The 26,193-nt window shown below is 27.1% G+C and overlaps 1 protein-coding gene across 1 annotated transcript in view; it reads right to left on the bottom strand.

Annotated features, from left to right (window-relative positions):
* Positions 1–9,664: 9,664 nt before the first annotated feature.
* Positions 9,665–26,193, bottom strand: part of LOC107445920 (myocyte-specific enhancer factor 2-like) — a gene marked incomplete at its 5' end in the record, with an annotated part of 58,617 nt that continues 42,088 nt past the window's right edge. The window contains 7 exon segments of the mRNA NM_001323815.1: positions 9,665–11,636; positions 13,296–13,407; positions 15,202–15,313; positions 15,579–15,757; positions 16,654–16,789; positions 19,766–19,924; positions 23,894–24,097. Of these exon segments, the coding sequence (NP_001310744.1) occupies positions 11,360–11,636; positions 13,296–13,407; positions 15,202–15,313; positions 15,579–15,757; positions 16,654–16,789; positions 19,766–19,924; positions 23,894–24,097 (1,179 nt within the window). The 3' untranslated portion in view covers positions 9,665–11,359.

The following is a 26,193-nucleotide window of genomic DNA, read 5'->3' as shown; positions in this document are numbered from 1 at the left end:
GAAGACCCAGAAAATATGAAGTGAAAAATAAGGAGACCATTCTTGTTGCATTCAGTTCACGCATCGAGCTCTCATTCATTCGGTGCGCGTTAGCGAACTTCTCGGAAGTTTTGGGGCAATCTAGGTGAATGAAATTCGCATGTGCGATCGCCCGACAATGCGTCAATCAGGGTTTCTAAAGATTCGCACACGTAATACGAATGGTTCCTCAAAGATTTTCATGAATGTGGTTGCCGCACTTCCGATCACCGTCGAGAAATTATGAGAACCTGATTGATGTTGTTGCTGTTGTAATTCATTTACATCGCACTAGAGCTGCACAATGAGCTATTGGCGACGGTCTGGGAAACATCCCTGAGGATGATCCGAAGACATGCCATCACAATTTTGATCCTCTGCAGAGAGGATGGCACCCCCGCTTTGATAGCCTGACGACCTGCACGTGAATTCAAGCACTTTACGGTAGAACAGTTTAACGAGGACCAATACCGCACACCCTCGGTCCCTACGCAGACTGATCCAAGTGGTCGCCCACCCGCACACTGACCTCAGCCAGTGATGATTGACTTCGGTGATCTGCTGGGAACCGTGTCTTAACGATCAGTCCACTGCGGGATCCTGATTTATGAAATATATTCTATTACAAAAAGCTCACCAAACATGTTCCTTTTTTTTTCTCGGCGATGATCTGAGGCGCGGTAATCACATTCGAGGAGAATGCTCCTTTACTTAACTTATTGTTGTTGTTAATTTACGTCGCACTAGAGCTGCACAAAGGACTATTGGCGACGGTCTGGGAAACATCTCGGAGGATGATCCGAAGACATGCCATCACAATTTTGATCCTCTGCGGAGAGGATGGCACCCCCGCTTCCGTAGCCCGACGGCCTGCGCGCGAAGTCGAGCACTCTACGGTAGCACAGTTTAACGAGGACCAATTTCGCACACCCTCGGTCCCTACGCAGACTGATCCAAGTGGTCACCCACCCGCACACTGACCGTAGCCAGTGATGCTTGACTTCGGTGATCTTCTGGGAACCGTGTCCTAACGATCAGTCCACTGCGGGACCTTAATTTATTGAAGACGCGGTTTTGTAATAAACGTCATTGAGAGCTACGCTAAATCATGCGTCATTTATTTTCGAGAGAAAAAGTAAATAAAACGTATTCATTTTATTGCAAATAAAGATTTAGCAACACTGGTGACCTGCTAAGGGTAACACTTTGAACAACTGCTGAGCACTTTGAACAACCTGCTAAGGGACCAAATGTGTGCGGTATCGGTCCTGGTAAAACAGCTCTACAGCAAAGTGCTCGATTTTGAGCACAGGTCGTTGAGGAGCCAGCCCTTCACAGAGGATAAGTTACAGAGGGATATGTTTTATTGGATTAATCACTATGGGAGGTCTGACCTTACTTAAGATAAGGGGATAAATGTTTTTTTTCTCACCTATTTCTGAGCATATATCCCAAGTTTCGTTTGTTTGTCTCCCTCTTTCTCGTCTGTTGCATTTTTTACTAATTTTTTCGAATAGATAAATATTTTTTAGTTATTTTTTTAATGATTTAACTTCTTTAATGTATTTCCCATACAGCACAATTCGTCCATTAGACGTCTAGATTTTTTCCAGAGTCCATTAGAGGTCGTAGACCACGCATGGATGAATACTAGACGTCTTTCTAAAGCTCGTTTACAGATTATCTATCTTGGTTGAGGTACAGATATCTTATACACGTCCGTGGTAGGTTTAGTGTGGATAAGACACACTGTGGATGTTGCATGAGATCTATGACACTCACACGACCACCATAAAACATAGCAAATGATATTTTAAGTTAGGAAATTAGACACAAAAACGTACTTTCTCTGATTAAGCATACCTTTTTTCGATGGATGGAAATATTGTTTTAATAGTTTGGTCAGGAGCACGCTTTAAAGTTTGGCCCTTTAATCTTAAATTATTTTTTGCGTATTTCCCTATATCCCAAAAGAGAATTGAAAAAAGTTTGCTTACAATTATAAAATTCGTTTTTCTAAAGATAATTTCATACAAAATAATATAACTTTTAGTAAATATTTATTTACTATTTTATTTAATGACAGTGGAAAAACTTTAGAATTGTAAGGTATACAATTTTTTCATCGATGAAAAATTGATCATTTGAAAGAATGCAATTTTAAATGTCAAAAAATAAAATGTTAGCAAAATCGGTCCAATAGTTCCTGAGAAATAAAAAACTCGTATTTTTCGAAATTTCGTTTCTCACCTCCTTAACTTTTTGTGTCTATTTTTTGTGACTTAAATTTCATAATTATAAAAGCAAATTTAAATCGTAGAAGAAAGAATGTTTCGTGATGATATGTGTTAAACAATAATTAATTAGTTGCAGGCTCATGCCAATAGGTAAAAAGCTTCTGCAGAGTGAAACAGAAATCTTGGTGGAGAGTCTACTTTCCTCTCTGCAGAGAAAAGAAGACATAGGCAGACAAACAGCAGCCATATGTGGCAAGTTTTTTTTCAAATGTAAGTTAGTTAATATTCGCTTCTCGAACGCAAATTTAAAATTTGTATATTGAAAAATTATTAAAAATTTCAGCTATATTGTTTGAATTTTATATTGTAAGCCGATGGACTCACTCTTCATCTCAAATGGAGATAAAGAGCGAGTATGGAGAAATTAGCATTTTAAGAAATCATAGAGAGAAATTTTAAGTCTCCATTTATTTACAATATATATTAACATAGAATCCCCTGATTGAAATAATCCTTTTTTTGTCCATAAAATTACACTATGAAACAATTAAAAAAAAAAAATTTACATTTTAATGGGCATAACCATTTCGAAGTTTGTACAAAACTGGACACAATATCATTAGATATTTTACGTGGTTGCAATACTAATAACTTTACTTGCAAAACTGAACTATTACGCGGTACAGAAGGGAATATTGAATTTAACATTAAAACGATTCAAAAACCAGTCGATGCATACAAAAATAACATTTTCAGATCAAAATGTTCCTTAAACATTTTGTGAAACGTACATGAAATTTCAAATTTTTACTATCGAGTAATTTTTGCGTTCTAGGAGTTAGTAGCGTGGAAATTTTTTGAAATAGCTGTGACTGCGATAAATTTTTTTTCTTTATTACAGAAGTAACTTTTAAGCTTACAGTGTGTGGTAAATTGCACCATACAGTACAAAATACATCGATAACAGAAAAAAAAAATGCTATTTAATTTTGCATTAAAATTAATCTGCACATTATGGAATCAAAATTAGTGATTTTAGCTTCTTAGAAAGACATTTGAAAAAAATGTGAAGTATAAACTGAAAAAAATGTGAAGTATAGACAATTGCCAACCACCAACCATGGCATCAAAATTCTCTCTGCCACTGCATTTCTTCTATGCTTACAGCTAACATATTTAGTTTATCCCATGCATTTCAGAATAAATGGTTTTGGAAAATAAAACTTTTCTGGATAAACTCTGAAAAACACATTGCCAGGTCTGAAATTTTTTCTTTGAGACTGAAACCAAGGAAGTTCAGCGTTATATTTAAAAGTCACTCTGTAATATGAAAAAAAAAAAACGTTTTCCCATCTCAATAGAAACATATTCCTATTAGTTGCTATCTAATTGATTGATTTTTGATGAATATCCAGAGGACAGGTAAGTGAAGTTACATTAGCTTAGATATTTCTACAGGCGGTTTTTTGCAATATTTTTTTGAGTTGATAAACGTTAAGTGCATCATTTGAATAAATTCTAGAACAAATTTCATCCACTTTAAGCAATAGAACTTTCTAGATCCTTTTGTAGAGGGTTTAATTCACCTGGTGATACTGACATTTAACGAGACATATTTCTGATAATTTAACTATTTTGCAAAAGGAAAATCTAAAAAAAAAAAAAAAAAATCAGATAGGTGTCTTAACTTTTTTATAAGCTTCATTATAACTATATATTTTTAAAGTGTTTTATAATAGTAAAAGTAAGAACAATAAAATAAAATTAAAATGAACAATAAAATATAATTCTTCATTTGATTTAAATTAATACTTAAGTATTTAAATTAAACTGTAAACACAAATATATTTAATTTTTTTAAATAATTCAAATTTAAAAAATTTTGATTTTAAAAGCTCTTATTTCTTAGACTTTTTTTTTAATAAATTGCACCAAAGTAGTTTTTAAAAAAAAGCTTAAATATGATATGTCAGGATAAATAGGAATTGAATGGAAATTATATTTAAAAAAAATATTAAAATATTCATGATAACATCTATCTAAGAATATCTGAATAGCAATAAAAAAATAGACAAAGTCAAGTACCTATGGGAATAGTGAATGATTGTGTGTGTTCACTGTATTGATTATGATGCTGACAATGTCAGTACATGGAATTCCATCAACCTGGACGTTTTTCTCTAATTTCTAAAAAAATAAAAATTCAACTATCACCTTAACATTGAAAAAGTGTTGATATTCTTGTTTGGAAATGTCACTGTATAATAAAATAATAAATAAAGTTTAATCAAATTCAATAAAAAAAGGACAAAGTTAGAAATACGTTTTAGAGGTTTTATAACAGTTGGGGAGGAAAATATAAATAAATTTTAAAAAATATCGCACTAGCTCCATGCTATAAGGCTAGTGTGAACAAAGCCAAAGATTTTTTTTTAACACTAAACATACCAACACTTAATATATACCTATTTCTACCATAGTCGGTAAAATGACTGGACTTATTATTTCTTGATTGAATGTATGAAATATGGATGTTAGGAAGGAAATAAACTAAAAAAAACTTTATTATAATTCAACAAAATTGTATATAGCCAATTTTTATGTATTACAAATACAAAGAATAAAACTTTTTTATTCATTGAGCAACACATTTTTTACATATACAGGGTGTTTACATTGTACATTTTCCGCAAACATATTTCTTCTAATTATTATTTCTATAACTATAATTCTTATTATTTCTTCTAAGAACTTGTGCTGTCTTGATTATTTCGACATTTTTCTGGGTGAAAACTGGCAGTTAGTTTGAATTGAAGTAAAGCTAACAAAATAAAATAAAAGCTAAACATTTAACCAACATAAACCAAAACATTTAATTTTTGTCAATTTTTTTTACACAAAAATGCCAATCTAAAATTTTAGGTACTTTCTTGAAATTTAAATTCAGTTATTCTGGTTGAACTAACTACGCAATAGTCTTTGCAAAAATGTGCAACTAATTGAATGCAATACATGGAACATGCATTACATTGTAATTTCTGATCCTATAACCTTTTAAAGTAACAAATTGTTCTCCCAGTCAAATGACCGGTTGTGGTAGAAATAGGTATACGACAAGTATTATTTGAAACAAACAAAATACAAATAATAATAGAATATTAACTTTATATAAATGTTAGAAAAAGTTATGAAGTCCAATGTACAAAAACGATAAGATGACAAGCGCATTTTCGATGCAAAAGTTCTTAAACGGTCATTTGGCCGGTTATGGTATGTTTAGTGTTAAAAAAGACATTAAAAATGTATATGTGCAAACTAGCATACTGTCAAGGAGATTGGTGCAGTCTGAAGATTTGTAGAAGAATTTGTTATTGGTTGAAAATGGAACTGAAGAAATATATTGATGAGGTTTTGAAATCGTTGAAGAGGGTTAATTTTCCAATTGCCCATGTTTCATTGTCACAAAGAAGCAAAATAAACATAAAAAAATAATATTATTTGAACAAAATAAATGTTATTTAAATCATGAAGGATTTAATAATGTGGCAAAATGATCAATAACAATAATCTGCCAATATCCAATTGATTGTAATATAATCAATCAAAAGTAACCTAATATCTTTATGTTGCTTTTGCATATTTAAAGCTCAAGTTGCAGTGAAATGATTTTTCATTTTGATGTACATATTTAAAACTATTTTTGACTATGATAAACTTAAAATAATAAATTTTTAAATAAGTGTAAAGTGTATCTGCATGGTCTGAGTCTCACATGACACTTCCCTGCCTTCATAAAATTATAAAATCATGTAAAACATTAACTTTTTTTGGTTAAGGAATCAAAGCATTGGCTATGAATTGTTACAAACTATTGTCATGGCTTTGTTTAATGTTTATTCTCCCTTTCTTGACTTTCAAATTTAATATGTATTGGCGGTAAGAATTAAATATAACAATTCATTTTTACAAAATTAAAGTAATGTAGTAACCATGTATCAGTTTTCATATTCTGTGCAAATGCTAGTTGAGGTAGTGTCTTCAAATTGAATGATTTTCTCTTCCATGCCAATGTTACTGAATAAAAAGATATTAATTTATTGAGAAAATTAAATTATTATTTATTTTTTTTATTATAGGAAATATGTTATGCTTATTGTTGCACATCACTTGTTTAGTGAATGGAGTTAAGATTTAAAATTTAAAAATAAAATGTATAGACATGTTCAAAATGATACTGAATGAACTGTTTAGACAAATTTATCAAAATTGTCCACAATAGCTGCCCTAACCTCTATAATTTATGAAAAAATAAATAAATAAAAACAAAGAAAACGAATTCAAGAAAAATAAGTGTTCTAGCCACATAAACTTCCATTTATTTTTGACAGAACAAAACAAGAAAGACATTTGTCCTAATGAGATAATACATCAACGCCAGTACATAACTATACAATCTCTGAACTTCAGAGATAAAGAAAATTATTATTTAAACAAAAATAGCCATATTATAAATTACTGAACAAAATATACATGTTCATTAAAATATTTTTAAGTAGTTAGGAAAGTTAATTTAAAACAAAAGGCTTTATAAGATAATTCTTTTTCAAAATAATTAATAAAGAAATGTCATATGTTTGACACATATATTATCTCTCTAGCATGCAATATATTATAAGTCTTATATACAGATTCTGAATTAGGAGACACTCATAGAGAAGTTATGCATAAACAAATATTGCACTCTATTAATTCAATATTATACTCATTAACTTTATATTCAGATATGGCACACATCCTATTGGAAGAATATTTATGTCATTATTTAAAATTAAGTCATTTAAAACTTTAAAATTTAAAGAAGCAAAATCTAAAGACAAAAAAATGTTAAACATAGTTAAACTAACATAAATAATTTTAATATAATACTTTTATCTGATGCAAAAATTTGTCACATTTCTTTATTTATCAGCATACAGATGAAATAATATGAAAATTTAAATACAAATGAAAACTTCAATACAATTAAAAAGACAAAAGTTATGAATTTGGATTATATATATTTGTAAGAAATTTTTAACTCACAAATTTAAAAAGAGATATTTTTTAAGTAAATAAAGTGAAGTCAAGAGAATATAAAAAAGAATCAGTAACAACATTCATTCTCAGAATAAAAAAAAAATATAACTCAAATCATTCTCATAAATATACTGACAAAATATTATATTTAAATAAATTTATACTGTATAATTTTTGATAAATTTGACTAAATAAAGTAGATCACTTATAAAATATATTCACAAATCACACATAATTTCTGAAAAAAACTTGAAGAAGGGCAATCTTTCTTTGTAAAAAAACAAAATTTCATCGTCTGCCAAGGGAATAAAATTTAATTAAAAATAAATACCATGTTAGACAAAATATTTTTGGCATATTGTAAAAATATTACATAGTCATATTTAAATACTATATTTTAAATAAAATTTAAAAACATATTTCTGAAACAACAGGAAAAAGTACATGCAAACTTTAGATTAGTTTTTCTTCTGTAAACATTAACAGTCATCATCAACAAAAAATGCTCCCTGTAATAAACATAATGAAAATATAGTATCAAAAGATACTCTCAACAGCTGTTGCATTTTTCGCAAATTTGTTTTGAAAACATTATCATAAACTATTTAGGGTATCTGAACTTTATATCAGTATATATGATTATACACATATATATAGCTACTTACAAATGTACACATTTATTATATACATATCGTATATATTTGAAAAAAACAATCATTATAACATATTTACTTTCACAGTAAAATTATTTAAACAGAACAAGGAAATTTTTTAAAGGACTAGTCATTTTGCAAGCAACTTACTATCTATTACAACAATCTAGTTTATAAAACTTAGGTTGCAATGTTTGAAACTGCTTCAAAAATAAATAGAGCTAGCTAAATATTAAACATATAAACACGTAAAAACATTTTAGATAATTTAGGTTTGTTTAAATTTGAAAAATTACTAAAATTTATTTAAATTTTTGCTTTAAATCTTGCAGCAGATTAAATAATAACAATTTATATGCATTAAGCTCAGTGATTAGTTATAAAGAAACTATTAAGTTTATTAATTAGTGAATATAAAGGGAATTTTTTAAAAATCTTATACACTAAATTATATTTCATCAATTAGCATCATTGACTGTAGATATTACCAAAATTAGAATTTTTTTTAAATGCATAATTTTTTTTTACTTATAGATAATGAAACAAAAAAATTTAATCAGCAGAAACATGCAACCTCTGTTAATTATTTCTGCATGATATACAGCAGAATAATAAAATAAAAAAGAAGCAACGACATAATATTGTAACATTACATTATATCACATTAAACTTGTTAGGTAGGGAAAAAATTAGATCATGAAATAATAGTATGACATGAAAAAATATTAAGAATATGAATACAAAATTTTAAATATTTTTATGTGGAAAAATATGTTAGTCTCTCAAAATGGGTTTTTAATATTCTCTTAGTTTATATATTAGCTAGCTGAAGTCAAATGATTCAAACATTAGATAAAACTATCAAAATATCTTTCTTAAAATATACCGTTCTCACTGCTGTGTTTGATGTGTTGTAAAATGAGCACTTCTATTGTTTCTGAAAACTACTTTGCTCATTTATAAAATGTATAATCTGATTTAGTAAAAAAGTATGCATCAAAGTTTAATAAAATTGGTTATAGGTATGTGAATTCATTCATATTGGTTAAAGTGCTAAAAAAGTAGCTCCTACCTTCAGAGATATATTCTATAGACTAATTTCAATATTGAATATACTTATAATATGCCTCATGAATAAATATATAGGAATATGGGAAAATAAAGCTGTCATATTAGGATGATATGATTTAAAAATAGTATTAATTATAGCACAGTTTGATCTACTATTTTTATATTGATAGGTGGCTATACTGGGGATATTTTACATAACATTGAAAGCAGAAAACTAATTAAAATCAAATAAAAGGAATGAATTTTGAAAGTAAAAATGTTCACAACTTATTAAAACAAGTTAGAACAGAGTTAGAAATCGTGCTCTTTGTTATTCAACAGAAACATAAAAAAAAATAATAAACAAATAAGTAAATTTTAAAAAAAAGTTTGAGTTTTATATGCAAGCAACTGCTATAAACATCAATAGCTATAACTATTTTGATTAAACTATTCTGAAAGTAAAATAAAATCCGTTAAATAGGGTCATAGTTATAATACTTTGACAAAATTAATTAATAGAGAATTAGAGTACAATGACTTAATATTTTAACCAAGTGTTATTATTATAGGATTTATTTTGCAAATACCAGATAGTTCTGTTTACTATAGTATATTAACAGCATAATCTTTTTTTTTTTTTGAATCGGAAGTCAATGCACAGTTCTTTTTTAAAGCTTCAGTGGATTTGGTAATAGAAAAAAAATTTGGTAAAAACAAATAGGTATTTTTATATTTAGACTACTTTTTGGGGGAAGTACATATAATTTGTTCTAATGTAAAGAAAGGCAGCCACCTATCAAAGACTATATTCGTAAATGTCAATTACAAATCATCTTAAATAAAATTTTATGTGTTAACTATTTGTGCAAAAACTTAGGCACTGATCAGACTTTTCTCACATGTATGAAAGTTTTAGTGTTTTAATACTTAAACACTGAAAATTCAGTGATAGGCAAAGAAGGCAATTTCAGACACAGCAGCAAACATTCATGATTGTCAAATCTATAGCAAAAAACTTGGACCGTCTTCAGATCTGAATTTGCATATGCAATGCATAATAAAACTATACGTTCTATATAAACTGATCTATAACTCTCACTAAAGCCACTTTTTTAATAAATGCCTTAAGATTTCTATTTTCTAAATTTAAATGAACTAGATTTTGGTTTAATAAAATTATCAAGAAAATAAAAGCAATCAATAAAAGTCAGATTCATTAACTACTAGAAGTGGTTACACAAAAACAACACTTAATTATACAAATCTCTTTAATGTACAAATTAAATAATAGCTTCAACTCTTTGCTTAGGTTAAATCAGATACATAATTTATCTATGAACCACATATTAAGCAACAACCCACATATGGAAGATACAATATGTTCTGTTTTTACAAGACATCTGACAAGAAGCATGCTATGTGACAAATATCCTAATGGAACATACTATACAGTCAAACAGCACATCAGCTTATAAAACTTTTAATTAAATAAAAAAAATTTTGTTTTAAAAAATATTGAGAGTTTTTAACATTGTTAAATGTGTTTTACTATGAGAAAACTATATCAGAGTTGAAACTACAACATTATAATAAAATGTTTTAAGTACTAATTAACAGAAGTAATCGATACAAATTTATGCACATGAAACTGTTTTTTGAGTACTTCCCCTGATTAAGTTATTTCTTTACACACTTCCAATCTGGGGCAACTACAAGGAATGTTGCTACAGAAAATAGATTTCTCCTAATATCTTTTGTCTAACAAAACAATTATCAGTTTGTGCAAACTAATAGTATAAAAAAGATTTGGTTGCCAACAACAAACTTTAAGATCACTTCACACAGTTGAATAATGATATAAAAATTACTCTATGTTGATGGCAATATCACTATGAAATAATAAACAATGAATTTTACATTTATAATATAAGAATTACAAAGTTGGGCAGACAGTCAATAGTGTCCATTTCTTCAAAACTTTAATTAATGAAGAATAAAGGAACTGCTTGTCCAACACAAATATGATCAAATTCTTTTAGTTCTTAGAGTTTGTCCACAACAGTACCAGAATGCAATGAAAATGTGTGCACTTGTAAATATTTTATAACAAAGTCACAATCTTTCATTCACTGTGTCTTTCTTCAGTGAATATAATGAGATTTTTATCCTAATCTCTTAAAAATTTATTTAAATGCACCAGTGGGAGTTCAGGTATTAATGCAATAACAGTAAAAAATGATGACACCCACATTTGGGCATTAATGCCTTCAGTAAATCACCATAAAAATTCTGTGAATACTATTTCACAAAGAATACATTTTACTACGTGGCCCAGCCATCTGCAGTAAGACGTGGCCTTTTGCTGATATGAGGATCATAGTCCATGTTTGGGTCTGGAGAGGAGGATGTAGATGGGGCAAGTGAATGACCAGGAGATAAATGACCTTGATCAGAAGAAGGTCGATGAAGATTAAGAGAATTATCACGTGGTGGAGAAATTGGTTCACTTTTTATTTTGATTGGTAAGGGAGATGATGATGGAGGTGGAGTTGCACTACTAACAGAGAGATGAGGTAAACTACTGATGGTAGAGCTTGGACTGCAAAAAAAGTAAGAGTTTAAATAGGCTGATAAGAGATATACATGGGAAGGTTACAATATTTAATAAAGTATTTTTGAACAAAGATATAACATTTTATATAATAATATTCAACATTCAAAGCTCCACCATTAAAAAATACGAAAATTTGGTGAAAAAATATTGGTCTACAAGCGGCATTTAAAATTTGTATTAGAATTTCAAAGTCAATAATATTTATTTTCTTCTTGATCATTTAAAAAAATAAAATGTTTATGATTACACTTCTAGTATTTACAAATCACATTGCTTAGTTTTTAGTGGAGAAATTATTTCTACATCACTTTCTTTGTTTATTTTTTAATTTAAAAATAGATGTATGCTGAATTAATCTAGTTCTGAAACTATTGAGGACATTATAAAGTATAGGATTTTTAACTATTATGACATGAATAGTGAAAGTATAATATAAAACACCCAGTCTTTGTTACAGAAAATCGAAAAATAGCTTAAGCTATGAAAGATGACACTCTGTAATGCAGTAGCTGGCCCAATAAACTGAAGAAGAAGAGATTACATAGTTAAAGATTTTATTGAATCTAGAAACAATAGCACAAGAGATAATGCTAATTTGAAATTTCAATTAATTTTAAATTCTTGCATGCCTCTGAGTTCAAATTAAGAGTTGACTGAATATATAGTATATTTACATGAGTTTCAAATTTACCATTATGCAAAAAATATATTCTTAATCCTAACTTTTGATAACAGGAAGATTATATAAAAGAGTAACAACAATACTAGACCAAATCCACTTTTAAAAACGAATGCGACAGGCACTATAGAAGAAGCAACACACTCTGCTTAAATTGGTGTTACAGTCGAATCTCAATCTAATGAACTAGGTATATAGTGAATACTCAGTTATGGAGAACTTTTCAAGTGGTCCTGTCCAAACTATATTTAATTCAAGTAATAGCTAAGAAATTGATAGTTTATAGTGGAGTCAAATTTCAGTTTCACATAGACTTTTTTTCAGATCTCCAGGTTTAAACTTACACGAATTGTGACTGCAAATAACAACTAATCTATACATTGAGTCAAATTTTAGTCTTTATGCTTATCACTTTAAATTAGAGCAGTGAAAATGGTGAATTCTGTAAAAAGGAAAGTATTTTCGAAAGAGGATAAGGTGAAATTTGTCAAACGTATTGCAGACGGAATTAGTCAACCTGCACTGTTTAAGAAATTTCCTTCTCAAAGTCTAAAGATTCAAAAATTTGGAAAAATCGCAATGCAACTCTTAACAAAAAAATATTGACTCTTTAAAGATACAATATCAGGTTGAAAGAAAACAGGAAAGAAGCCCTGCTAATATGGTTCACGATTTAACAGAGTAAAAATCTTCCTGTGGCCGGACCCTTGGTTCAAGTTAAAGCCAATGAGTTTGATGAAAGAATAATAAAAAAAAGGCTTTGTGTGTCCTAAACTGGACTGTTTTACAAAATGACTCCTAATCAGACATGAAAATTTAAAGAAGAAAAATGCACGAATGGGAAGCTTTCCGAAGTGAGAATAATTGTTCTTGTATGTGTAAATACGAGCGGCTCAGGATAAGCGAAAATTGAATATTGTAGGTAAGTCTCAAAAGCCGTAACTTAAGAACAGAGGTATATTTACCTTGAATGGGTGAGTCCTTGAACATTGGACAATGGTCCTTGAGACCAGTTTTGCAATAAACTGGGAGAATTGAACCCTGATAAACCCAAATCTGAACCAAGCTGAAAGTCATCTAAAAAAGAAAATTAATGAGCATAGATTGCATATAACACAAATAACAAAAAATAAAACACTAATCATTATCAACAATAAAAATTCAAATTTAAACTGAACAATAAACTTAAGATAATTATTTTTGGTATTATGGAAAAAGATATACTTTTTTTTAATTAAGTTTTTCCTATAAAACAAAATGTAACAATAAATATATACATTAACAAAATGGATGGATATACATTAATAAAAAATAACATTCTTATTGCTTATCAGACGTTTCCTCTTTTAGATATTTAGTTATGAAGGTTTGTCACAAATTTTTCAATAATATACTGTACAGAAACCATATACAGTGAATTAAGCTTGGCTGATTGAATACTATAGTTTTTTTTTAATATTTTTTTTTTTACATAAATTCATTAGTCAATTAAAAAAAATCAACTTTTGTACTTTCTAATTTTAAATACAAATATTTAAAGAAATTTCATGCAACATATAATTAATTGTATGCAACATCAACTCATTTAAATATAAGGGAAACATTTCTTTCGAATTTAAAACACGCATATTTATAAGAATGTAAATAAGAATAGTAAAACATTTGAATAATGCATAATAAATAGAAACAAACTATGAATAATATTTATTATATATATATATGTGTGTCTGTGTGTATTTTTTCATTAATTACATTATTTTCCATGTTTTCTTTATATTTTTAACCATATATATTTATAAAGCCATTGCCAAGAGGTNTTTATACACACACACACACACACACATATATATATAATAATAGTAAACTTAAAAGATACAATATCAATTTTAAATGATATTCTGTAAATCGGTGTACTCAAAAAGAAAAGACCTCACTCACTCATCACTAAATTTTTCACTTCCCATTAAGTAAGAAAGCTAAAATTTTTGACCATCGGCTCTTCATGAGATAAATAAAATAGAAAAACTAAAAAAGTTTCATTTCAATATTTTGTAATTATTTGAGTAAACGGAGGGAAATTGGCTAAAATCGACAGTAATGCTAAATAACAAATTTTTAACATGATAAAAGTCTCAAATCTTATTTATGTGTTCTTTACGAGATAAAAGTAAAAACTAAGAAAGTTTCATTTTCATATTTGTAATCACTGTTCTTTATCAAGGTATAAGGACATCACTATGTTACTTTTCCTTGCCTATATACATACAATTTTTGAATAATTGAACAGAAGTGGGTTTTAGACCATTATAAAAATTCTGGAAATACTAAGATATTTTCTTCTGGCAGTTTCAATAAAATATTTCCTAAGAAGATTTAAAACAATTATTGTAATACATATCATCTCCAAATATATTATATATAATATCATTATGTATGGCTTGCAATAAGTGAGATAGTAATTTTTCTTTACAGTTTGATGATAAACTGCAAGTTCCAACATAAAAAAAAATAATAAAAATAAATTATTGATTCATAAGATAAAATTTAAGTATATTATGTTCAGTTGATCATAATAAGTTGAAATTAAACATTGAATAAAAACAAACAAAATAAAGTTATTTTTAAAATATTAAACAAAATTATCATCATGAATTACTTTTGATGAATTATTCTCAGGAAATAATTCATTAAAATAAATCTTCCAAGGTCTGCTAGTGATAAAGTGTTCAATACTAATAATTAAGAATTATAAAGTTTCTTAGCAGCTATTAATAAATTATTGTAATACATAACATCTCCAAATAATCAGTGGTATTAATAAATTGATAACACTTGATTTTCTAAACATGTCATTATTGTTTACAGACTTACTTTGAGGAAAAGATGATGAAAGATTGGACGGATAAGCCATACTAGGTATAGAACTAGAATTAACATTTCCCACTTGATTTCCAATAGAATTAGAGACTGACCTCACATTTTGCTAAAATAAAATAAAATATATATTTAAATTTTAGTGATTTTTTTTTTCACATTTCAATGATAGGTATGAAATTTCTGGTTTTACTGTTAATGAGAAAAACTTAATTTACATATTTTTCTAATTCTACCAAATGGCATAGAAAAATATAATATTAATCCATAAAAAAATAAATTCTGCATTTAAATTTTTAAAATATATATATATATATATATATATATATATATATATGTATTAATTTCTGAAAAGCTATTGAGAACTTAGTTACCATCGATGAATTTGCATGAGAATTTGGTATAACAACCCGAAGATTAGATGACCGATTTCCTGTTGGTGAATGTTGTTTATTCACTTTATTCATCATTATTGGTGAACTGTTTCCTGGCATAGAGGGTGATATTGATCGATGATAGCCATTGCCTGTCACACCATTAATATCAAGAAGACCTGGAAATTAATGTTTTATAAAGATATTTAAAAAATAATATTCCACACAGGTTAACATTTTATATTGATTATTTAAAATAGCGTTTCACTTGGATGACTTTAAACATTCTAGAATTATAATTTAAAATAATATTTAATTTGAACCAATTAAAATAATTAAAAAATATCATTTTATGCTGATAATTTAAAACATCTTTACAAATGTGCTTTCAAGTGCATTCCTTAGTTTTAAGATTCAGTATTTACTTTATAAAACAAAAATAATTTCCAAATAAAAATAAGCTGATTGCTGATAAAGATAAGCTGATTTCATGCTGATCGATTGTCTAGATAAAAGGTGGATTATAAATAACAATTGGCACAAGTGCTAAATTTATCAGGTTTTTAACTATTAGTCAAATTCTTTGAAGCGTACACGTCTAAAATTTTTAGATTTGTTTAAAAATGTCATAGAAAGTTAAAAAAATTAAGCTCAACAATTTAAAAATTAAGCATACATTTTAATGAGTTTAACCCTTTTGAAGTCTTTAATTAAAAAGAGACATAATACTTAGCCAATATCAGTGTATTTTAAATAAAAAGATCTTATCTCAATATATTTAAAACAAAAGTGATGGACAGAAAATGTGCATATTTAGTAATAAAAAGTAATTTACTTTACAAGTTTCATAATCTTTTAAAAATAAGTGTGAAACCAGTGTCCTTGAAGAGGTAAAATATGTAAGAAATATAACATTTTTAATCAGAGGGAAGTAAGCCAAAATTATTTGATACCAAAAAACAATTTTAGAATGGAGCTAATTTTGAATAATTTATTACAATCAAATAAAGTTTTAAAAGATACACCAAAAATAACTGACAGTAAAAGAAATATAAAAAACAATTATCGAACTTACCAGAAGATCCAGGCCTGGGACTAATGTTACTATGTGGAGGAATTTGAGATGATCCCATTAGACTTTCAGCACTGGGATAACTGCTATTTAATGTTACTGACATTGGACCAAGGGTTTGACTTAAGGATCCTTGACCCTGCATAAAGGACATTTTCTAGAATATTACAAATTTAACAACATTTAAAGAAAGGCCTACATAATCACGGTTTAGGAATAAACAGTTTTTTTTACAACATTAATATTAAACCAAAGCAAAGGATTTTTGAATCACATCATAACTTTCTAAAGATTAGAGCATCATTTCATGCTCAAGGGCTTTTTTTTTCAGTCAATGTAATAACTAAATTAGTATGACTAAAATAGGCAAAACTATGTTTTTTGTTGAATTTTTTTTTAAGTGAAAGATTAAGTCATATTTTATTATAAATCTCTTATTTCTTATAAAAGCTGGTCTTAACAGAATATATATTACTCAAACAGTAAAAACCCAAATTTTCTTTCTTTCTTTTTTTTTTCTTCCGTAAAATTCTGTAAGATTGTGTTGATGAAACTTTTGTCACACAATTAATGTAAATAAATAAATATGTGGAAAAGAGAAGCGTGATTTTCAAAAATATTAAGATTTAGAATGTCTAAATTTTACTCTAATATAATTAAAAAAATTGAATTTAACAAATTATGCATTTTAATAGTAAAAGCTTACTGTTCATACTTAAAAATATCTAAAAAATACATAAGTATAAAAAATTTCTAAAATTAAGAAAATCCTTCAATATCATTACTACAAGATCAGCCGTTAATTTGCAGAATGTTTTTAAAGCATTAAAATATTAAGATTTTAATCTTTGTAATTTCAAACTAAAATTGGAGAACTAGATATTTTTTTGGGTCAAGTATTAGGACAAACATATTGTTGTGAAGAAAGTTGGTTAAAAAATGAAATACATTTCAGTTATGCAGAGAAGAAAATGGCAAAAAGATTCAATGAGAAATCATCTACTGACAATGAAACTCAAACTCTAAACTATCTATTGAAAATGAATTTTTATGACAAAGTAGATTAATGCTTTTTCTTCGAATTTTCTGAACTATTTTTTTAAAACAAAAATAGTTACAAAAGTGTGCACATTGTTAGTGAAAAGTTGAATTAAAAATACTAGAAACAAACCAATAAATGGTTACAATTTAATGCTTATAAATTTAATGTGTCTTTTAACATACAATGTTAAACTAATTTTTTGATGAACTTCCTTTTTTCCCCATATGAAAGCAATAAAGAAAAAAATATTGCTGAAATCACAACTAACATCTTTAACAGTGAGTTTAGAAGGCCATGAGCTCAAAGATACAATGAAGTAGTAACTGTAACAAGAATCACATGAAATTTACCGAAACTGAATGGCCTTTCACTGATGCGCCAAGGACATTAAGGGCAGGTGTTATTAGCTGAAGCATTAACATGTCTATAGATCGAGTTCAAAAATATGTAAGGTTCAAACCACAATGATAAATGTTTAGGTGTTATTAGTGTATGACCATATAGTCTTCTCTTGTTGTACAGTTGAGAATATTGTAGCCATTTATAGTAGAAAAGTAAAAACAAATAGGCAATACTTGTATTTCAACTTTGACTTAAATTGGAGTGTTTTTGTTGTTTTGCCTTGCCATTTGGTAACAACTCAATTAAGAATCATGTTTAACCTAATTGTTTGAGAGTCACGTAAATTTGAAAGTGGGCATGTTTTGAAAATATAAAATGTTTATATTCGATTTCTATGACCATGTAAAAGTTTAGAAAGTGGTAGCAAACTATTACAATTTCACCCAGTTTATTAAAAAAAAAAAATCATTTGTTATTATTGCAAGTTTGGGTTATTCAGAAGATATGCATTCAATGGATAACTATTCAGCATTAACATTCAGCCTAACGTAAAATCTTGCTTATTACTTTTTCAACATTCATCTTGAACAACTAACTGAGTTGTATTTTTTGGAAAATTACTACAAAAACTGCACACATGTAATGAGTTTAAAACCTTGTATGTTCTCTAAGTATAATAGAAAGGACAATAGGACAAAACTTGAAAGTAAAGAGATAGAATTATTGTTGTGTCAAATTGACACCAGACAGGTCATATACCTAGATTCACATGTAAGATTAGTCTAGCTGAGACATATCTTTTATAATTTTGTGTAAGTTTTTCTCACATCATATATAAAATTTATGCACAATTTTAAAAAATCCAGGGTAAATTTCAGGTTTGACAGAAAAATTGATTGACCTTGTGTCAAAATAAAATCACTTTTCCCTAAGTTTAAGTGTTAAAGAACACATTAAATGAACAGCACTTGAAAAATATGGAAATATTTCAGTAATTTACAGACATACACCTTATAAATTTTTTTTCTCATGTAGATAGAGAAAAAAAAAGGCAGTTTTGTGGAGCGAAAGAAAATGTGACCAGGAAGACCACAATGTGATAGCTGTATGATGAATATAACTCCTACATTTCTTGTAAGCAAATTGCTTCAGATTTCCGTTCAAAACTTTGAAAAATACATAAGGTTATAAAATTGTTTCGAAACAGATAATTGATGTGAAAAAGTGTATATCACTTATTTTTAACAAGGATAATGTACTGTTTCTAAAAAATAAACAAAAAAGTTGCTTCTTGGATAATTTGATAGAAATAGCCAAATTATTTAAAAACTTGTAGCCAGACAAAATAATCTATAAAGGATAAATTGGGAGATTTACAAATAAAATTATTTATTAAAAAATTGTAACATACATAAGCAGGGAATATATGTTATTAATTAAGCATATTATTCAAATGATATCTTGACAAAATCTATTGAAGTTAAGTTATGCAAGAAAGCTTTTAATTAATAAAAGAAAAAAGACAAAAAAAAAAATCATAACAAAAAGTCAGAAACAAAAATATGAAACAGATGGAATGCAATATTATAGGTTAAAAATTATTAACATCCATCGTAAAAAAATTAGTCAATAAAAATGGGAAATAATATAACATTTTGCACATTCACATGCAAGCAACTATGACACATATACTACTAAAGCATTTCCACGCTACATAAATCACAAACTAACTCTGTTTCCATTAAGTTGAACATTTCTTTGCATCATCATTTCAAATTCTTCATTAATCTTATTAAACTTAGACTCAGTCCTTGGAGTTAGAGCATATTCTTCCGGTTCAGGGGAATCACAGCCATTTGAAGAACTTTTGTGTTCTTTCTTACTCAAAGCCTACAATTAAACATATACTTTAACAAGAAGCAGATTTGAACTTTTAATGGTAAAATATATCATGTTTTTGATTCAGAAATTTTAAATTCAGATACATAGCATTTTGCAGATATATTTTTGAATTTAACTGGAATAACTTTTTAAATAGAGTTTTGATGCACAAAATTTAAAGTTCCATAACTCTGAAATTGAAAATCTTCAAATTTTGAGTACTACTGTGGTCTAAAATTATATTTTGACATAAAAAAGGAAGCTTAAAATTTATGATTAAAAAAGCTTGAAATTTTAAAAAATTAAATAGAAGAAAAATATAAAAATAGAAAATTTCTTTTACGAAATGGCATAAAATAATTTATATATATATTTTTTTTTAAAAAAAAAGTTATATAGTTTGAAAGAATAATGCTTTAAGTTTGGTTTATTTTAATAAAGATTTTTTTTCTCATGTACATAAATAAATTGCAATGATTTAAAAAAAATAAAAACACTGTTTTTAAAGCATGTTCATTAATGTTGCAGAACAAAATAAATTAAAATATCTAAAACAATTACACTCATCTTGGATAGTATATAAAATATGCTCACTAAAAATAGAATAAAGCCCCTCTCTGTTTGATTTTATAAAAAGATCCCTATCCATCAAAAGATTTTTGGTCAGAAAATAAAATGTTTCTTAGTTAACCATTAACCACTAGTGGTTTAGCAAATGGACAAATTTGGGAAAACGTTACTTTTTTATACACTATTTCCCTATCTAACTACATGGAAAAACCGGTTCTGCTATGCGGAGAAGACTGCATGTTAAAATAAGACTTTTTACTTGCAGAACCATCAGTGGGTTATGAGAATTCTTGTCAGGAACATTCTTGCTTTGAAGAGCCCTTTTCCTTCTGATCAATTTCATAATATTTTTGTAATTTCTCTCCTTCTTACTCAGTGAGTATTTCTTATAAGTAATCTCCATCACAAGTGTTGAATTACATTCTCTTTGTTTTAATAGCTAATGAATTAAAATTTAGGTCAGGCTTGTCAATGTTTTGTGCAACAAAGTGGTTCAGTTTTATGTCATTTAACACATAAAGATTCAATAAGCATTTTTTCACAAAATTTACCGAGAAGCTCAACAATTAAGGCATTAAACCAAACAAAATAAAAAAAAAACAGTAACTTTCCCCAAATTAATATACATTTTGACTAATGGTTACAGCTAAGCATAGAAAATGCCTGGGTGATGAGTAGCCAGAGTCTAAATATTTAGTACAACTCAATTCAGTGCATTTCATAATGTGCAAACTTTTGAAAAATGTTCTTTGTTTTAATAAATCTTGCTTACCACCGATTACAGCTAAATATTAAGAAGGTAAAATATAAAAGTAAAACTAATTTAGATGCAAAATAGGAGGACAAAAAACAAAAAATTTAGGGGGGGGGGCTAAAGTTGGGTTCTACCCAGTAGAGGGCTATATAATTGAACAAAAGGTAATAAAATCATTGTAACCAGACGGGTATAAAAACGTTTTTGACCATAACAGTTTTTTTTCTCCAGTTTTCATTTTTATCTGTAGGTAACATTGCCTTTCATTTTAACTTCATTTGATTTACCAGGTTTTGATCATTCACATTTTTTTGTTAAGTTTGTATGCTCGAAATTCCACAATTTATGGTTTTACAGAAGTTTTCATAAGCCAGATTCAAAAAATGTTTTGATTTAAAATATAACAATTTTTTAAAAAGGTTTATAGCTTTTAATAAATCGAAATACTAGTTTAATTTTTTTCAGATGATTTGTAGACAATGAATTCTAGATAAAGTTTGGAATTTCTTTTGTAGAGTAAATTATAAAAACTAGTTAGTTCATAAAAAGCTGCAATAAAATAAACCAGATTAGATTCCCCTTAGTTTTAAACTTTTAATTTCTTGAATGATAAGACAAACATGTTAATGTTAACAGATATTGAAATATTTTACAAGCTTTATGAGAGGAAGTTATTAAAAAATGTCTATTTTTAACAGACATTTTAAAATTATTTTCTCATTTTTATTAACAATTTTCAAAATGTTATAATTATAGTTATAAAAAGTAACAATCATTTTATACTATATATGTAATTTCTGCAAATTATTCGATTTCAATATCACGATAAAATACTGTAGTTTATTTAAAACTGAAAAGGTTAGATAAAGGTGAAACTTAATATAATTTAAGTATACTATATAGGAAAACAGTTAATTATTGATGATGTCTTAAAATTTGTAAGTTGGATAAAAAAATTTTATTAACCGAAAAAAAAAAAAAAAAATTAAAATTATAAAACTTGATCAAGACATTAAAAAAAAAACACATCTAATTATTCAGAACTACAAGTAATTATTTAGAAAGAGTAAGCTTAAATAAAAATCAATTTAAGATAGGGAGTTTATGAGAAGTTCAGATTTTGAATAGAAAACCAATTTTGAATTCTATAAGAGATTTCTCTAAACAATTAGTGGGCTTATAAATCTGCAAATTATATACATTTAATAAGTCATAAAATAGGTTTAAAAATTAATCAGAAGGTCATTGACAAAAAAATTACTAAGTAAAACATAGTTTATTAATTAAAAAGTTGACTTTTTGAAATTTTTTAATTAAAGTTAGATTTTCAGAAATTTAAAAAAAAAATAGCCACTACACTATATTAGATTATTTTCACATTTAATAAATAATAAAGAATTTTAGAAACAACTGAAATGCACCATTTTTAAATTTTTAATAAAGGTTGCTCCACTAATTAATTGAAATTGCTGCACCCATTCTTGTTAAGGAAATTAAGCTATACATTTTAGTGAAGCATAAACAGGCTTTTAGCTTGCAATTGAATTTCTATCTTTATTACTAAAGCTTTTAAATTCCATGTATGCTCTTTATTATTAAATAGGGAATAATTATTTTGATAAAATTCATAGTAGGCAGAAAGCAGAAAATGTTAGAAAGTATTCTACATACAACCTTCTAACTCATTAAAAAAAAAAAAAAAAAAAATTCAATGCCTGTAAAGTACTAATATAAAATAAGTTCAACAAAAAAAAAATCCCTGAAATAAAACAATGTATTCTTAACACATCTAATATTTTGAATGATACAATATTTGACATTAGCGCAACAAAGATTTCCTAAAATATAGTAATGAAAATTTGCAGACTTAGTTTTTGCTAAATATAGGTATGCAAATATTTATTTCCATTCAATAAAAAGTGCAACATTTTTACAATATGATAAACATAATCTTCTTTTGTTTTGTTGCTGACATCACTTCTTTCATATAAGAATTGTATAAACATAATACATACATATACATAAAAAATACAATAATTTTTTTTAAAAATTTGTTAATAAAAATAAATATTTTCTAATAATTTCCACTTTAATACTGTTTATAATAATAATTATAATTTACAATAGTCCTTAACAGTTTATATAAGTCATTTTACATTTACTTACTTCCACGTAGTCCAGATTCAATATGGTGTTTTTGACTATAAGTAACAATAAAAAGGAAAAATAAAACTTACCAATTTATTAATTCATACATATTACTTTTAAACAATACCAATCTAACTCTGAGTCTTCCTTCAATTTTGATAACTTGTTCAAGCAAAATTAGGACTTAAAATCTTATCTCTTATAAAAATACAACCAATACAGTGTGAAACAAATATTTAAAGAATTACGTCAATGTACCCACAATAATAAAAAAAAACATATACATATATACATACATGTTTAATTTTTTAACATAATAAAAAAATAAAACAATATATACTTAAATAGAATAAAAATAATTTATAAATACTCAGAATTGTTCAGAAGCAAAGATTAATAATTTTCTTAAAATATATCCATGTTAGTTAAAGTTTACAACACAATGAAAAATTTTAGATTTAAATTTATGCTTAAAAATGACAATTTTTTTTAAATATGAAACTTACCTCCACAATATCACTATTAGTCCTACTCTCATGTGGTTCATTATATTCTGTGTATTTCAGAAGAACTTTATCCATGTCAGTGGAAGCATACTGAAACAATTTGTTGGTACTGTTGAAGATGATTAGTGCGATTTCGCAGTCGCATAGTACACTTAACTCATAAGCTTTTTTCATCAGTCCAAACTTTCTTTTAGTAAATGTAACCTATAAATAAAAATGAAACTATGAGTGGGATAATCATAAAAATGTGTAACTAAAAAATTTTCATAGTTAGTTTCAAATTTTATGAAGTTTCAAAATTGGAATAAAATAAAAATTAATAATAAATGAATAAAAAAAAATTGGAATAATATTTTATCATTCCCAAACCCCCTGGGTTGAAATCTGTATCGTGATCAGCTGCAGAATTATCGCCAAGTCTAGGAAACTTAGGTGCAGTGGCCCACATGAAAAAAAAAGAAAAAACATCACAGAGGGGAACCAACTGGAAGAGTATCACTCCTAGTTCCAACCGGGCAAGCCACTAAATGTTTTTTTAAAAAAAATTTGCAACTTTGAAATCCATTTGGCGTCTAGTGTGACAGATACCCCCAATTAAATCGTTTAATTCATTGCTTAAATTTCCGTGTTAATTATATCTTAGGTCCATTAATTTCTTTTAAGGCAATTACAATTTTTTTAAATCGGAGATAAGCATCTAGGTGTGCTGCGGTCCGTAATTTTATTTCCAGTACCATTTCCAAAGGAATTTCATCTGCATTATAATGCTAAATTAAAATGTAAATATATTTTTTCTAAACAGAAATTTACTTTCAAATTAATATCTGGAAAATTAGTATAAATAACAATGACAAGTTTAATAAAAATGTATAACAAACTAAGGACAGAATGAAAATAATTTTCTTTATTTGAATGGACGAGAAAATAGTATTTTTGATCTATTTTAACGATAACGATTCATTTTGTTTGATAATAATATTAGAAGCTTTTTTACGGCTAAAAAAGAACTTTTGGTGCAAAAAAAGATTGATTTTATTTCATACTATTCCTCTCACCCAGGTAACCAAATAATAATCACAGCGAGCAAATACTATAAAAGATTACAGTATTTAGGAATTTAGCATAGTGGTGCCATCTGGTGAAATAGCTAGCACATAGAGTCTAAAGTATATGCTGAATGGTTTAATAGATGGCGCCACTATCTTAAAGTTATAATATTTTTTTTTTAGATTAATTCGCTCACTTTAGTGATTTTGTATAGTTGCTAGTAGATGGCGCCACTATGTTTTAAATTTCGTTTTCCATTCTCTAAGCGAATTTCTACTACTTAAAGAATTGTTTTTTTTTTCTTTCAAAATTTTTTTATTATTTTTTTGGAGATAGCGGAGAGAAACAGGAAATGTTTTTTTTAGCAATCATTGGTAATTGTATATTATTTGTTATTCTTTGCTATCTTTTGCTTATTTTCTTCTTTTTGGATAGTTTTAATATGTAATATTATAATTCGCTTTAAAATCTAAATTACACTGTACTGAACTTCCAGATAGCTATTTTTTTTTTCTTTCAACATTTGCTGAAAGTAAAATCAATGAATATGAACGTTTATTCACCATTCGGTATTTAAATAAAAAACTAAACTAAAATTATAGAGTACATTAGCTAGAACTTTTAAACGACACGAGTAAGGAATTTAATGGCAGCTTTTAGCTTATTGTTTACCAATTCAATTCAATTAAGGAAGAAGTTGTGATTGTTCGACAAAAATAATAAATACAGCAAATTTTGTATCGACACACATTTAGATATTACTATTTATTAATAGAGACGAATTAATAAGAAATTAAACAGCACGAATATAGGGAATGCAGCCTCCAATGCAAGTAAGAGTATTTTAATTGAATTTTGAGTTTTTGATAAATGAAACATTAGACTCAAATTAATTCGATTATTTTTTTTAACGTAAGAGTATTTTAATTAAATTTTGAGTTCTTGATAAATTAAACATTAGACTTAAATTAATTCGATATTTTTCTTTTTTTTTTAACGTAAGAGTATTTTAATTGAATTTTGAGTTTTTGATAAATTAAACATTAGATTCAAATTAATTCAATTATTTCTTTTTCCTAAATTTTCTCTGCAACAGAAACTACTTCATCATTTTACTATCAGCTAAAATTTCAAGTCCATCGAATAAAAGTTATGTTGGAGTTATAAAGTCTGCCGTTATTAAAGAAAAGTTTTACATTATCGACGATATACGTTTTTAGTCCCATGTAATAAATTTTATAAGTACTATAAAT

Source organism: Parasteatoda tepidariorum, chromosome X1, assembly GCF_043381705.1.
Source record: "Parasteatoda tepidariorum isolate YZ-2023 chromosome X1, CAS_Ptep_4.0, whole genome shotgun sequence".
Lineage (NCBI taxonomy): Eukaryota > Metazoa > Arthropoda > Arachnida > Araneae > Theridiidae > Parasteatoda > Parasteatoda tepidariorum.
The sequence above is the reverse complement of the archived record's forward strand: the minus strand, read 5'-3'. Positions and strand labels throughout refer to the sequence as shown.